Genomic DNA, 13,563 nt, shown 5'->3' on the forward strand with positions numbered 1-13,563 from the left:
CATGATGGGATATCACGCCAAGATTACGCACGCGTTTGACCGATGAAGCAACTAGAATAGTTTAAGAGTGGATTTGAACTGGGAGGGCGGGGCAGTGACAACAGGCAGAGGAAGATTGTTCCGACGACTATCACACGGGTGCAGTACCTAGACGTCTTTTTTTAACCTCCTCGAACCCAATCAGTTGTGCATCTGTGTATCTAGAATGAGCGTACAAACGCTACGTGTACGAGGATGATAAATATTCTGTAACCATTTCGGATTACATGACACTACATGCAGCACAGTAAAACATGTTCAAAAGTGTTGAAGTTGGTTTGATTTATTGTAACTTAATAGTACAGTATTTAGAAATGTTTGGGGTGTTATAAAACCAATATTTTGCCTCGGGTAAATAGAACGCTCATGGGATCAGGGAGTCATAGTTTTAATTATAACACCCCTTACCAATATTCTGCCTTTTCATTGGTTTAGAGCGCGTCACATGATATGTCTTAGTTTTACTAGACGACGGCCGTGTGATAGTGCATCGGTTTGCCGTGTGACGGTTTGCCGTGTGATAGTGCATCGGTTTGCCGTGTGCTAGTCCGAAGACTATCACACGGCGTGCTGTACCCAGACGTCCATTGCGTGTATGAGGATGATAAATTAATAGTCTGTAACCATTTTGGATTACATGACACCACATCACAGTAAAAGTTTTCGCAATATGTATTCGCGTCGTCCTTGGATTGTAGCAATCAGGTCTGTAACTTAATAGTACAGTATTTAGAAATGTTTGGGGTGTTATAAAACAAATATTGACTGCTTTTACTCGTGCAATGGTTAAAACTATGACTCCCTCGGTGATCCTCGGAGCGTTCCATTTTCCCTTGGCTTCGCCTCGGGGAAAATAGAATGCTCTGGGGATCACCGCAGGAGTCATAGTTTTCGCCGAGGGAAAATGGAACGCTCCGAGGATCACCGAGGGAGTCATAGTTTTAACCATAGCACTCGAAGCAGTCAATATTTGTATACCATAGCAAGAGTAAAAGCAGTCAGTATTTGTATAATAGTGTCCAGTGCCTTTAAAGCCATTGGACACTTTCTGAACAGAACAAAAATTAAAAGTTCACAGATTTACAAATAACTTACAGGGTTTACAGAAGGTAATGGTGAAAGACTTCCCTTGAAATATTATTCCATGAAATGCTTTACCTTTTGAGAAAACATTAAAACAATTATCAATTCTCGATATCGAGAATAACGGATTTATTCTAAACACATGTCATGACACGGTGAAACATGGGGAAACAAGGGTGGGTTTTTCCGTTATTTTCTCCCAACTCCGATGACCGATTGAGCCTAAATTTTCACAGGTTTGTTATTTTATGTATAAGTTGTGATACGCGAAGTGTGGGCCTTTGGACAATACTGTTTACCGATGTTGTGCCATTGCTTTAATGTCCTTTTTGTGTACCCACCAGGCTGAACCAGGACACCAATATCCAGATGGTGACAGCTCTGGTATTGCAATTGATTCAATGCGTCGTGGTGTTACATCAACCTAAAGAAGACGTTGAGAACAATCAGAGCGGATCCGATTCAGAGTATGAGTACGATTTCGACGATGAAGATACCAAAAAGTCACGAGATGTAAGTGATTTTATTTATTTATTTATGTTAAAATCTTTGGACAGTATTAAAATCTTGACCAGTAGTAGTCCAGGGAAGACTGCAATTTATAAACTGTCGTCAAAAACTTCATTGTTGACAAACACTATGGCGTTGTTGTGGTGCCAATTTTTGGAACAAAATATTCTATACTCAATGATATTTTATCTTTTCCCCTTTTCCCCTTTGTTTTTTTTTAAAATGGTTTTGTTAATTTTTATGCCCTTTTCAGGCTTGTTTTCTTTTTTCAAGATGAGATTTAGGCCTGTTTTACTCTGTAATTATTTGGGGGGTTTTCATGTGATCCCAAGTAGAACAGTCCTTTATTAACTGATGGGCTACCCTGGTTAAGACAAAATTAATGAATGTTGATGTATATTATGTGCTATAACCAAAAGCACCCAACATTCTGATGATGCGCTTATGATCACCATTATTGACAAATTTATGCACTAGCTTTGTAAGCAAAGGATTCCCAGTGACATGGAGTACAAGTTCCTTGCTATCTTTGAAAAACACTTGTCGTAAGCGCCAATTCTTTACTTACGTAAAGCAGAGCCATAAAATTTAGCCTTTTTTTCTGTTTTCTGACTTTCTAATGTTGGCAAGTCCTTACTTGCTTGTCTTGTTTCCCTATTTGGGTTTGTTGGTGTTTAAAGACACTGTACACTATTAGTTATTATCAAGTCTCACTTTGTGTATCTCAACATAAAATAACAAACCTGTGAAAATTTGAGCTCAATTGGTCGTCGAAGTTGTGAGATAATAATGACTGAAAAAACACCCTTAGTTGTATGCTTTCAGATGCTTGATATCGAGACCTCAAATTCTTAATCTGAGGTCTCGAAATCAAATTTGTGGAAAATTACTTTTTCGAAAACTACGTTACTTCAGAGGGAGCCATTTCTTACAATGTTTTATACTACCAACATCTCCCCATTACTCGTTACCAAGTAAGGTTTTATGCTATTAATTAATTTGAGTAATTACCAATAGTGTCCACTGCCTTTAGTAGGGAGAGGTTAATGTTTGTAATGACAGTTTGCTTTTTGCTGAACTAAAGGAAGATTGTTATTTTTGTTTTTTAATGTTGTACCATGAACTTTTTCTCTGATTGACAGGCCGATAAAGATGTCATGATCGTGAATACTTACGAGACAGCTGTAAGAACGGGGCAAAACTTCTTATCAGTTTTCCTGAAGAAGTAAGTATTATTAGTTTTATGGAATTTATATACAAAGTCTTGCCACTGGTGGATGGAGAGGCTCTGGGCCCATGTTCATAAAGCCTGTAAGCACAAAAAACTTCCTTAGCACAGACAAATATTCCTTTACAGAAACGGGTTACCAGCCATTAAATTTCTCAAACTTCTACAGGTTTGTCAATTTATGTATAGGGTGGATTATATAATAATTATGATAACAAATTCTTATGAAGTGCATTTCACAATAACCGTATCAGTGCGTTTTACATTAGTGCCCTGGTCATAGGGCCAATAAACATCCCTTTAATCTTTCTCAGCTCCTTGGGGATTATACAGCCTGAGCTGCCGTGGCCCTCCATGGCTTTTTCATACACATTATCAACCTCTACCCTGGCAGCTACCCATTTGTTAATCTGGGCGAAGAGAAGCAATTATAGTAAAGTATCTTGCTCAAGGACACAAGCCGTCACGACCGGGATTCGAACCCACACTCGGGTGACTTAGCACCAGAATTTGAATTTGATGTTTAACCCTGCCAGCAACTGTTTTGTTAGCAAAAACCAATTCTGTATGTTCCGTTAAATTTACTGGACACTATTGGCAATTACTCAAAATCAATATTAGCTCAACAACTTGCTTGGTAACAAGCAATGGGGAGAGGCTGGTAGTATAAAACATTGTGAGAAACAGCTCCCTCTAAAGTAACGTAGTTTTCAAGTAAGAAAACATTTTCCCACGAATTTGATTTTCAGACCTCAGATTTAGAATTTGAGGTCTGGAAATCAAGCATCTGAAAGCACACAACTTCGTGTCACAGGGGTGTTTTTTTCGTTCATTGTTATCTTGCAACTTCGACGACCAATTGGGCTCATATTTTCAGGTTTGTTATTTTATGCATGTGTTTAGATACACCAAGTGAGAAGACTGGTCTTTGACAATTACCAATAGTGTCCATTGTCTTCAAGAGAACATGTTCTGGAGGAATCTCTTCTGATTCTCATTTTATTTGAAACAGGTGCGTAAGTCGAGACGAGGAGGACTATCGACCTCTCTTTGAGAATTTCGTCCAAGATCTGCTGTCTTCTGTCAATAAACCGGAATGGCCCGCAGCCGAGCTGCTCTTGAGTTTACTTGGAAGATTACTGGTAAGTTAAACGTCCAGTCTGTACGTGTGGAAACATTTGATCGATATTCACACCTCTGTCTTAAGCCCAGTTCATACTGCGAATAGGAATTCGATACGAATTTTGATGTCACAGGGCTGTTTTCGCAGCATATGTTTTGCAGGAGTTGAGCACATTTCAACTGATGTGAATTATTGTAGCGAATTTGTGACGTCAGAATTGGTATCGCATTCTTATTCGCAGGAGGTATGAGCTGGGCCGTTAAAGAGTGGTTGCAACAAGTTCGTTGAAAATACAATGTGCAGGCTTTCTTAAGGTTTGCCTGTAACTTTTTTAGTGACCGACAAGCAGCACTATTTAAAATTTTCATTTCACTAGTCTGTCAGCTTTTTCACTAGTCCATGTTTCTTATCGAGTAATGAACCACGAGAGAAACTGATGGTAAATTTAAAGTAGTTTTGGTTTGAACAAAGACAAATTGACTGGGGTGGGACATGAACTAAGGCCGTGTCCGAAACAGCGACTTCGGCTACAGCTACGGCTAGATCGCGCGCGTCTGCCTATTCTTCAACACTGACAGACGCGCTGATCTAGACGTAGCTGTAGCTGAAGTCGTCGTTTCGGACACGGCCTAACTTACCTTTTTGCACTGACGCAAACAAAAGACGGTATTACAATTTCTTGTATCTTATCTTGTACTACAGATGCATCAATTTAACAATCGCTCCAATGACATGACGATGCGTGTGTCGTCTTTAGACTACCTTGGACAGATTGCCAGTAGGTTAAGGAAGCACGCAGTCTCTAGCAACATGGACCAAGAAACTCTGGACACTATCGTCAATCAGGTAGGAGAGTGTCTCTTTATATATTTGGTTTGTGTGTATCGACGTGCCAGGTAGAGTTTGTTCTTAGAGAACTGTCTTTCTTTACTGCGGAGTAGGTTGTTTATTTATCAAGAAGGTAGTTCGTTGTTATATCAAGCAGCCATATCAAGGAAATTTCATAGATTGTCGAAGTAGACATTCAATTCCATCATGTCTTTGTGCACAAAGACACCCCAGCAGTGGCACGCAGCGCATGGCGGCACCCAGCACTTGCGCGCCTGGATTGGTCTATACTATATCAACTGTCTAAGAGATCAAGCTACATAAAGGTGAAATTGATTGGTAATTGTCAAAGACCAGTCTTCTCACTTGGTGTATCCAATTATATGCCTGTAAGGCTATGCATAAAATTATCCAGTTCTTTCAAGTGAAAAATAAGATGGCTGTACACCCTTTATTTACTATCCAATTATCTGTTCTTGTAGACGAGTGCAGCCTGTGGTGATGAGTCTCCGACAGATGCTAAAGACGCTGACAACCGAGACTACATCCAGACGTTACAGCAGTCTATGCTAGACTACCTGTCCTACAACAGTCAGAATGATCCTGCTATACTGGTAAGATTGTAAATTAAGGGAACAGAGGGACACTTCTACATTGCTCAGTGGTTCCGAGACACCAATGCGCTATTTAAGAACTATTTATGACTATTAATATTGTTTGGTGAGACCCATTTCTTTGTTTTCGAACCCAGTTTGCAAGACACTTCTACATTGCTCAGTGGTTCCGAGACACCAATGCGCTATTTAAGAACTATTTATGACTATTAATATTGTTTGGTGAGACCCATTTGTTTGTTTTCATACCCAGTTTGCGAGACACTTCTACATTGCTCAGGTGTTCCGAGACACCAATGCGCTAAAGAACTATTTATTATTATTAATATTGTTTAGTGAAACCCATGTGTTTGTTTTCATACCCAGTTTGCGAGACACTTCTACATTGCTCAGTCGTTCCGAGACACCAATGTGTTATATAAGAACTATTTATTATTATTAATATTGTTTAGTGAAACCCATGTGTTTGTTTTCATACCCAGTTTGCGAGACACTTCTACGTTGCTCAGTGGTTCCGAGACACCACGGCCGAGGTGGAGCAAACCATCAAGGCACCAAGGCCTCAACGAGATGACAGCGATGACGACAGCGAAGGGGAAGACGCCCCGGTGGACAACACCACTGATATCATCCAAGCTGCCGAGAGGAGGAAACTCTTCTTGAAGTCTTTCATCAAAGTCTCGTCCAAGTCCAACCTGTCCTTCAAGTGAGTATTATTGCAATCAGCGCTCTCCTTTAACAGTGGTCTGCTGGGTTGGAGTTCTGTTAAAACTTAGTCTGTACTAATGAAACTTCGGTGGTTGTTCCAATTAAAAACATTTTTGACTATTTTTCTTGGAAGTTTTGTCGAGGTCCAAACTTTCCACCAGAAAACTCATAAAAACTTATTGATGCCTACTTTTGAATTTATACTTTTTTTCTTAATCTATAACAACAATTAGAATTATTATAATAACAACAATTAATGTTAATGTGCATCGATGTTGGTTAGCACTGTATACTGTACTTTCACAGGCATATTACTCGGGTGGCATTCAAACACAGGACCGTTGCAATTTTAGAGCAGTGTCTTACGAACTAGACCATCAAGATTGCCCGGTAGCTAGAGGCAGTTCAAATCCTTTATTTTAGCAGTGGGTACTGCAATAAGCCTTTTTGAGGTATGGCGGACATGATACGCGCGCGTCACACTTCGCGATTGGTGCCACGCTCACCATGTTGGTGGTCATTAGGTTTACGTGTAAACGCCGCGTCGCCTAAAATGCGCACTTCACTGAATAACATACGTTCTATTTCTATGGTCAATACGCCTAAATTTACCACAACTTTACAGTGTTGTAGCATTGTGTCCGCCATACCTCAAAAAGGCTTATGGTTTAATAGATAAAGTTTGCATCATGGATAAATGACATTACTTTTGGTTTTACCTATACACCGATTTGTGTTAGCATTGTATACCCGGTACTCGGTAAAGAGTTCTATGGGGAAAAAATCACTCAGATCAAAGCACTTTAAAACATTACCCATGATCATATATGTCAATGTATATTTGGTTTGTGGTAACACCATGTGTGTATCTACTTGCCAGGTAGAGTTGTTCTTAGAGAACTGTCTTGCTATATTCTACTGCCGCTGAGTAGATAATCGGAGGTCCGGGAGACTTCTCAGTTCTGAAAAGAACTGTCCTGCTTTTTAACTATTACCAGGGCGGATGGTAAAGAAAATAGACTGGACTACTACTTTAGCTTATAGGATCGTAATTAACTGTACTGCCGCGGAGTCAGTTCTGAATAGGTCTCAACGTTTCGACTAGCTTGCTCTAGTCATCGTCAGGAGACTGAAGTCTCCCGAACCTCCGATTATCTACTCCGCGGCAGTAGAATATAGCAAGACAGTTCTCTAAGAACAACCCTACCTGGCAAGTAGATACACACATGGTGTTACCGAACACCAAATATACATTGATACCTTACCATGCAATGCCTCAAATCCTATATATACATATATGTCAAGTTGTTGTTTTTATCTTTTTGTAGGAGATCAATCATTATCCATGATCATATATTACTTGCTGTCAAGTTGTTGTTTTTTATCTGTTTGTAGGAGATCAAGACACATCTTAACCTATGAGAGTTCATCCCTTGTAGCTAGGTACCTTGCCTCCAAGAGACCCTTCTCACAAAGTTTTGACATCTATCTTAGCCAGGTAAGTGTCTTTCTCAGTAGTTAAAGGCAGTAGACACTATTGGTAACTACTTAAAATAATTATTATCATAAAACCTTTCTTGGTTATGAGTAATGGGGAAAGGTTGATAGTATAAAACTTTGTGAGAAAAGGCTCCTTCTGAAATAATGTAGTTTTCGAGAAAGAAATAATTTTCCATGAATTTGATTTCGAGACCTCAGATTTTGAATTTGAGTTTTTGAAATCAAGCATCTGAAAGCAAATGAGTGTGACAAGGGTGGTTTTTTCTTTCATTATATCTCGCATCTTCAACGACCGATCGAGCTCAAATTTTCACAGGTTTGTTATTTTATGCATATGTTGAGATACACTAACTGTGAAGACTAGTGTTTGACAATTACCAATAGTGTCCAGTGTCTTTACAAATACTGTTCTCTCCTAGGAAATTGAAATCGTTTCTTGTCAATAGTTAAAAGGTTGTCAACTTGTTCTGACTCTGGTTGCTAGTATTTTGGCCTACTGCTTGATCTGTTGGGCAGGAAATGTTTGAAGGAGTGCAAAGGATCCCAAAGGAGCCGGAAGGATTATTGGGGAGTCGAGGCCGCTAGTTGACACCGCATATGGGGATCTTCTTGCTGGCAAGTTAATTATGCTATTGAATGATGCTAACCATTCACTTCATGATGTGCATGCCAACCAGCTGATCCCAAGGTCTGGTCGTATGCGAGTGCCATATGCTGCGACAAACCAAAACTCATCCTCATTTATCCCTCATGCAAAAACACACCACCATCTCACAGTTTTGTCCTGCCCCTTTTGACCAAATCTCTGACCCCCGTTGATTGGGATATCATGCCTGTGAGCTGACCAGTGTTTACAACATGGTTCAATCAATGGAATTAATTTATTCAAATATGTGCAGGGTTTTAAGTTTGGAATGACTTCAATAATAATCTCTGATTTATCTGGTTAGATTCTGCGGGTGCTTAGCGAGACAGCAGTAGCTGTAAGAACGAAAGCGATGAAGTGTTTGTCCTCAGTGGTAGCAGCTGATCCATCTGTCTTGGGCAGGGTAAGTTGACTATTAATTGTTTTGTTTGTTTGTTGGGGGTGTTTTGTTTGTTTGTTGGGGATGTTTGTTTGTTTGTTTGTTTGTTTGTTTGTTTGTTTGTTTGTATGTTTGTTTGTTTGTTTGTTTGTTTGTTTGTTTGTTTGTTTGTTTGTTTGTATGTTTGTTTGTTGTTCGTACGTTCGTTCGTTCGTTCGTTCGTTCAGTTGTTCATTCGTTCGTTTTTTCATTGTTTGTTTTTGTTTTTGTTTGTTTGAATGATGTTCCAGCTTGTTTGTTTGTTTTTGTTTCTGTTTGTTTATTTTGTTTGTTTGAATGATGTTACGGCCAAGGTAACTCGGCAAACTCCCACAATGGGATATAAACACTAAGCTGGCAACAGCCTATCTCTCTCATTACAAACGTTGGTTTAATGTCTATGATTATAAATTGCACAAATCAAGAAACTGTGATTCAGTGACTAGCTGACAAAACTTATTGTAGTCTTTGTGAAGTCAGTGGTTAAATATATCATATGGGAAAATATGTCACTTTTTATCCCCCAAAATTTGAATGAGAGAATTGTTACCGGTGTTCCTTCTAAGGTTCTACAGGGGTTCATTCTTCCTGCTTGGACATATTTACTTATTAAAATACAATTTCATGTGTAAGTTTTGTATACATCTACATTTTACATATGATTGAAACATTTGAAGGGTTAAAAGAACCATACAAGTACATATTAGCCCTCATCTTTGGTTTGAGTCTATTAACTTGTTTTTCTCCCTACAGGCTGATGTTCAACGGGGAGTGCACTGTAGGTTCATGGATCAATCCACCAGCGTCAGGGAGGCTGCGGTAGAGTTAGTCGGCAAGTTTGTGCTGATGAAGCCGGAGTTAATTAATCGCTACTACAGCATGCTCATTGAAAGAATACTTGTAAGTCAAATCTTCATTCTTTCTAGCCTATTTCACTCCACCTCAGTAAGTAAGAGTTTGAATTTGGTGCTCTTGACCGCTGGACACTTTTTTTCTTTCTTCACCAGTTCTCCCTTGCACTCTATCCTGAGATGTCTGTTGCCACGCAAAGTCCCGTTATGTACTTCGTTCACCTCTCCCTCTTCTGTTTCGTCTCCCTCTTTTTCTTGTTTAGTCTCTTGGAGTCCAGATGGTTGTGTTGCATACCCACATGTTCGTTGCTGTAGACCATCAGAACTTGAGTTTGATTCATTGGGTGTCATGGCCGAGTGGTTTAGAGCATGGAATTCAAGTTGTGGTGGTTAGGTCATCAGAGTGTGGGTTCGAATCCACTTGTGTCCTTGAGCAAGATACTTTACTATCATTGCTTCTCTTGGCCCAGGGGTATAAATAGGTACTTGCGGCGGTAGAGGTTGATAGAGTGAATGAAAGAGCCACTGGAGTGTTGCGGTTGCCCGGGGTAATATACTACAAAGTAAAGCATTGATGCAGTTATTGTAAAATGCTCTATATAAGAACTTGTTATTAGACCGCGCGGCCACAACACGCTGGTGAATAATAGCAATCTTTCATGTGTTTTTTTTTTTTTTTTTTTTAGGATACTGGTATCAGTGTACGTAAACGAGTCATCAAAACACTACGTGACATCTGCATTGAGCAGCCAGACTTCCCCAAGGTGCCTGAAATTTGTAACAAAATCATTCGTCGAGTTAACGACGAAGAAGGAATCAAGGTAAAAATCTGCCTGGTGGCGGTAGCTTATTTCTTTAAGCCCATACCTGCTTAACTACAGGATTTCTTGTAAAACACACAAATATTGTTAATGCCTAGCTATTGGAAAACCCACAGATGCACAAGAAGGTAGCATACTTGTTAGTAATCTCATTACTAGTGATATGAGATGGGAAACATGGACCGAGTTCTTAATTGGTCTCAATGTTGCGTCTAGCTTGCTCTAGTCATTGTCCGTCTCCTGACAAGTTCTCAAAAGAACATGATCTTCCTTGCAAGTAGATACACACATGGTGTTATTGCAAACCATAATATTATAAGTTATCACACAAGCACGAGGGGAGTACGAACAAATATAGCGCGTCTGCGTCCCATATCCTTCGGCCTCAATGAATATGGGACGCAGAAGCGCTATATTTTTAAGTTTAGAATTTATTGTGTGCACTGTCTGTATACGGAGCGTGACGCATTGACACTCTCAATACGCACTGTGCAATAAAAACAGAGAAAGTAGTTTATAGGTTTTTATCCCCCTCCAGTTCAAGCATCATGGATTAGCGTGTTCTGGAAGATAACGATAATTACCCATGCAATTTCTCAAATCCCATAAAATGTTCTTGAAGTTATGGAAAATATCCAATTGGCTGAATTTAATTATTTCTATCATTTTGACAGAAACTTGTGAATGAGACATTCCAACAGATGTGGTTTACGCCGTTGCCGACGGCGAACACGGATAAACTTCTCAAGAGAGCCCTCAATGTCATCGAGGTTGTCGCAGCGAGCAAAGAATCAGGCTATGATTGGCTGGAACAACTTCTAACCAACGTTAGTAGTAATCAAAAGTTTAGGGCAGCAAATTCAATTTCTGGTGATTAAGAGTGTGGGTTTGAATCCCAGTCATGAAACTTGTGTCCTTGAGCAAGAAACTTTACTATAAGTGCTTCTCTAGCCATGGGTATAAATGGGTACTTGCGTGGGTAGAGGTTGATATGGTGTCTGAGTTTGTTTCTTTGAGGAGCCCAAGCTTTTGATTGATCATTTTTTTTTTCCCCATCAATTTTATCAGAGGTTATGTTTGAATCATTTTTAAACTGGATGAAGTTGTCGAACTATTAAAGATACTCAATAAGTTGTGTTTTCTTTGTTTCTTTCCTTCAGTTATTAAAAGCAGAGGAAGACTCGAGACAGAAACCAGTACAGAAAGCTTGTTTGCAGATCACAGACTGTCTGGTTGAGCATGTACTCAGATTAGAACTACAGTCGACAGGTATCCCAACTGTCTATATTCTTATCAATATAGTTCACCACACAAAGTTTAAATGTGCTGTAGGCGAGCACATTATCTTAAAGGGTCTGGGTACTTTTTGTAGAACACAAAACACAGATTTACATTAAACTCGCACATTTTGAAAATAATGATGGTAGAAAGCTTCCCTTAAAGCCATTGGACCCTTTCGGTACAGGGGGGAAAAAAAAAGTTCACAGATTTACAAATAATTTACAGGGTTTACAGAAGCTAGTGGTGAAATACTTCTCTTGAAATATTATTCCATGAAATGCTTTACTTTTTGAGAAAACAGTAAAACAATATCAATTCTCGTTGACGAGAATTACGGATTTATTTTAAACACATGTCATGACACGGCGAAACGCGCGGATACAAGGGTGGGTTTTCCCGTTATTTTCTCCCGACTCTGATGACCGATTAAGCCCAAATTTTCACAGGTTTGTTATTTGATATAGAAGTTGTGATACACGAAGTGTGGGCCTTGGACAATACTGTTCACCGAAAGGGTCCAATGGCTTTAAAATATTACTTGCAATGGTAGGAAGAGAGGTTTGAGTACAATTGTAAGTGTTAAATCAGCATTACTTTGACAAAAACCACTATATGACCCTACCTTTTAACACAATGATAATCTTTTTAGAGTTTTTTAATCATTTGGTTGTTATTGTTAACATCAGAATCGTCAGCTGAAGGCAAGGCCAGCAGTCAGCGTCTCGTCAGCTGTCTTCAGACGTTGTATCTCTTCAGTAAAGTCAAGCCTGCCCTCATGCTTGCCCATGCCATGACATTTCAACCCTACCTCAGCACAAGATGCAGTGTAAGTAAACTGTGAAATGCTATCCAGTAGCCACGACCTAGCTTGACCTCATCAATGGCTCTTCCTCATCGAAGAGAATTTTACCAAAGTTCTTTTAAATGTACAAACTTCGACAAATTTGCCAAAGGGAAAGATGTTACGCAAAAGGGCATTTATGAATGGGAATAAAAGAGTAGTGACTTGTTCTTAGACAGGCGTTTAAAACCTTGCGCTGTCTTATCGTACGACCACGACCGGTTTTAAATGGCCGTCTAAGAACTCGTCGCTACCCTTTTATTCCCTAATAAATGATGGTGGCAGTGATTTGATGTATAGTTCTCTAAACGATTTGCTTGCAGACGCACGGTGATTTCCTTGTGGTGCACAACGTCGCCCGTATCCTGGAGCTAGTGGTGCCCCTGATGGATCACCCCAGCGAGATATTCCTGGCCAGTTTAGAAGAAGACATGATGAAGCTCATCATCAGACATGGTCAAACAGTAAGTCAATTTAATTAAGTAGGATTTCTACTCAACCACATGTCTTGTGTCTTGGCCTAGCTGTAGCTCTGGCGTGTCTGATCAGCAGAATGTGGGTTCGAGTACCAATTTAGGGGTAGATAGCTCAGTTGGTAGAGCGCCGGCACATTAATCCGGAGGTCATTGGTTCGAATCCCACTCTAGTCAATTCTTTGTTCAACCCCAAAAACCAATATAAAAGGAGTACATGTAGGTCTCAAAATTCAAATGTAGTCCCACACACCCTGCAGGAAAATACTGTATATTAAAGCGCCTTGAGCGTCACTGAGTGATGGACATGCACTATTATTATTATTATTACTATTCTCTTACAGGTTTTACAGAGCTGTGTGAGCTGCCTTGGTGCTATTGTTAATAACGTCACACACAACTACAAGCTAGTAAGGGACTGCTTCCAGAAATACTTTGGTGAGTTGTCCCGCAGCCTGGACATTACAATAACATCATGTTTCGTTCACAAAGCATTAAAGGTTGTCCATGGGGATGGTCTTTGGACATGAATTTTTTAGTAGAGTGACATTTTGGTTGTTTAGCGATACAGATGTTGATGTCCAAAATTTGCAACGAAT

The 13,563-nt window shown here is 39.7% G+C and overlaps 1 protein-coding gene across 1 annotated transcript in view; it reads left to right on the top strand.

Annotated features, from left to right (window-relative positions):
- The window catches only part of LOC117297477 (nipped-B-like protein A), a 46,510-nt gene that overhangs the window by 16,560 nt on the left and 16,387 nt on the right, over positions 1-13,563 (top strand). The window contains exons 18-32 of the mRNA XM_033780536.1: positions 1,467-1,635; positions 2,775-2,857; positions 3,873-4,002; positions 4,686-4,829; positions 5,294-5,425; positions 5,908-6,131; positions 7,529-7,631; positions 8,584-8,682; positions 9,451-9,597; positions 10,235-10,369; positions 11,044-11,196; positions 11,530-11,638; positions 12,337-12,476; positions 12,815-12,955; positions 13,309-13,402. Coding sequence (XP_033636427.1) covers positions 1,467-1,635; positions 2,775-2,857; positions 3,873-4,002; positions 4,686-4,829; positions 5,294-5,425; positions 5,908-6,131; positions 7,529-7,631; positions 8,584-8,682; positions 9,451-9,597; positions 10,235-10,369; positions 11,044-11,196; positions 11,530-11,638; positions 12,337-12,476; positions 12,815-12,955; positions 13,309-13,402 — 2,003 coding nt within the window. The remainder of the gene's footprint in view (positions 1-1,466; positions 1,636-2,774; positions 2,858-3,872; positions 4,003-4,685; positions 4,830-5,293; positions 5,426-5,907; positions 6,132-7,528; positions 7,632-8,583; positions 8,683-9,450; positions 9,598-10,234; positions 10,370-11,043; positions 11,197-11,529; positions 11,639-12,336; positions 12,477-12,814; positions 12,956-13,308; positions 13,403-13,563) is intronic.

This window comes from Asterias rubens, chromosome 12, assembly GCF_902459465.1.
Source record: "Asterias rubens chromosome 12, eAstRub1.3, whole genome shotgun sequence".
Classification (NCBI taxonomy): Eukaryota; Metazoa; Echinodermata; class Asteroidea; order Forcipulatida; family Asteriidae; genus Asterias; species Asterias rubens.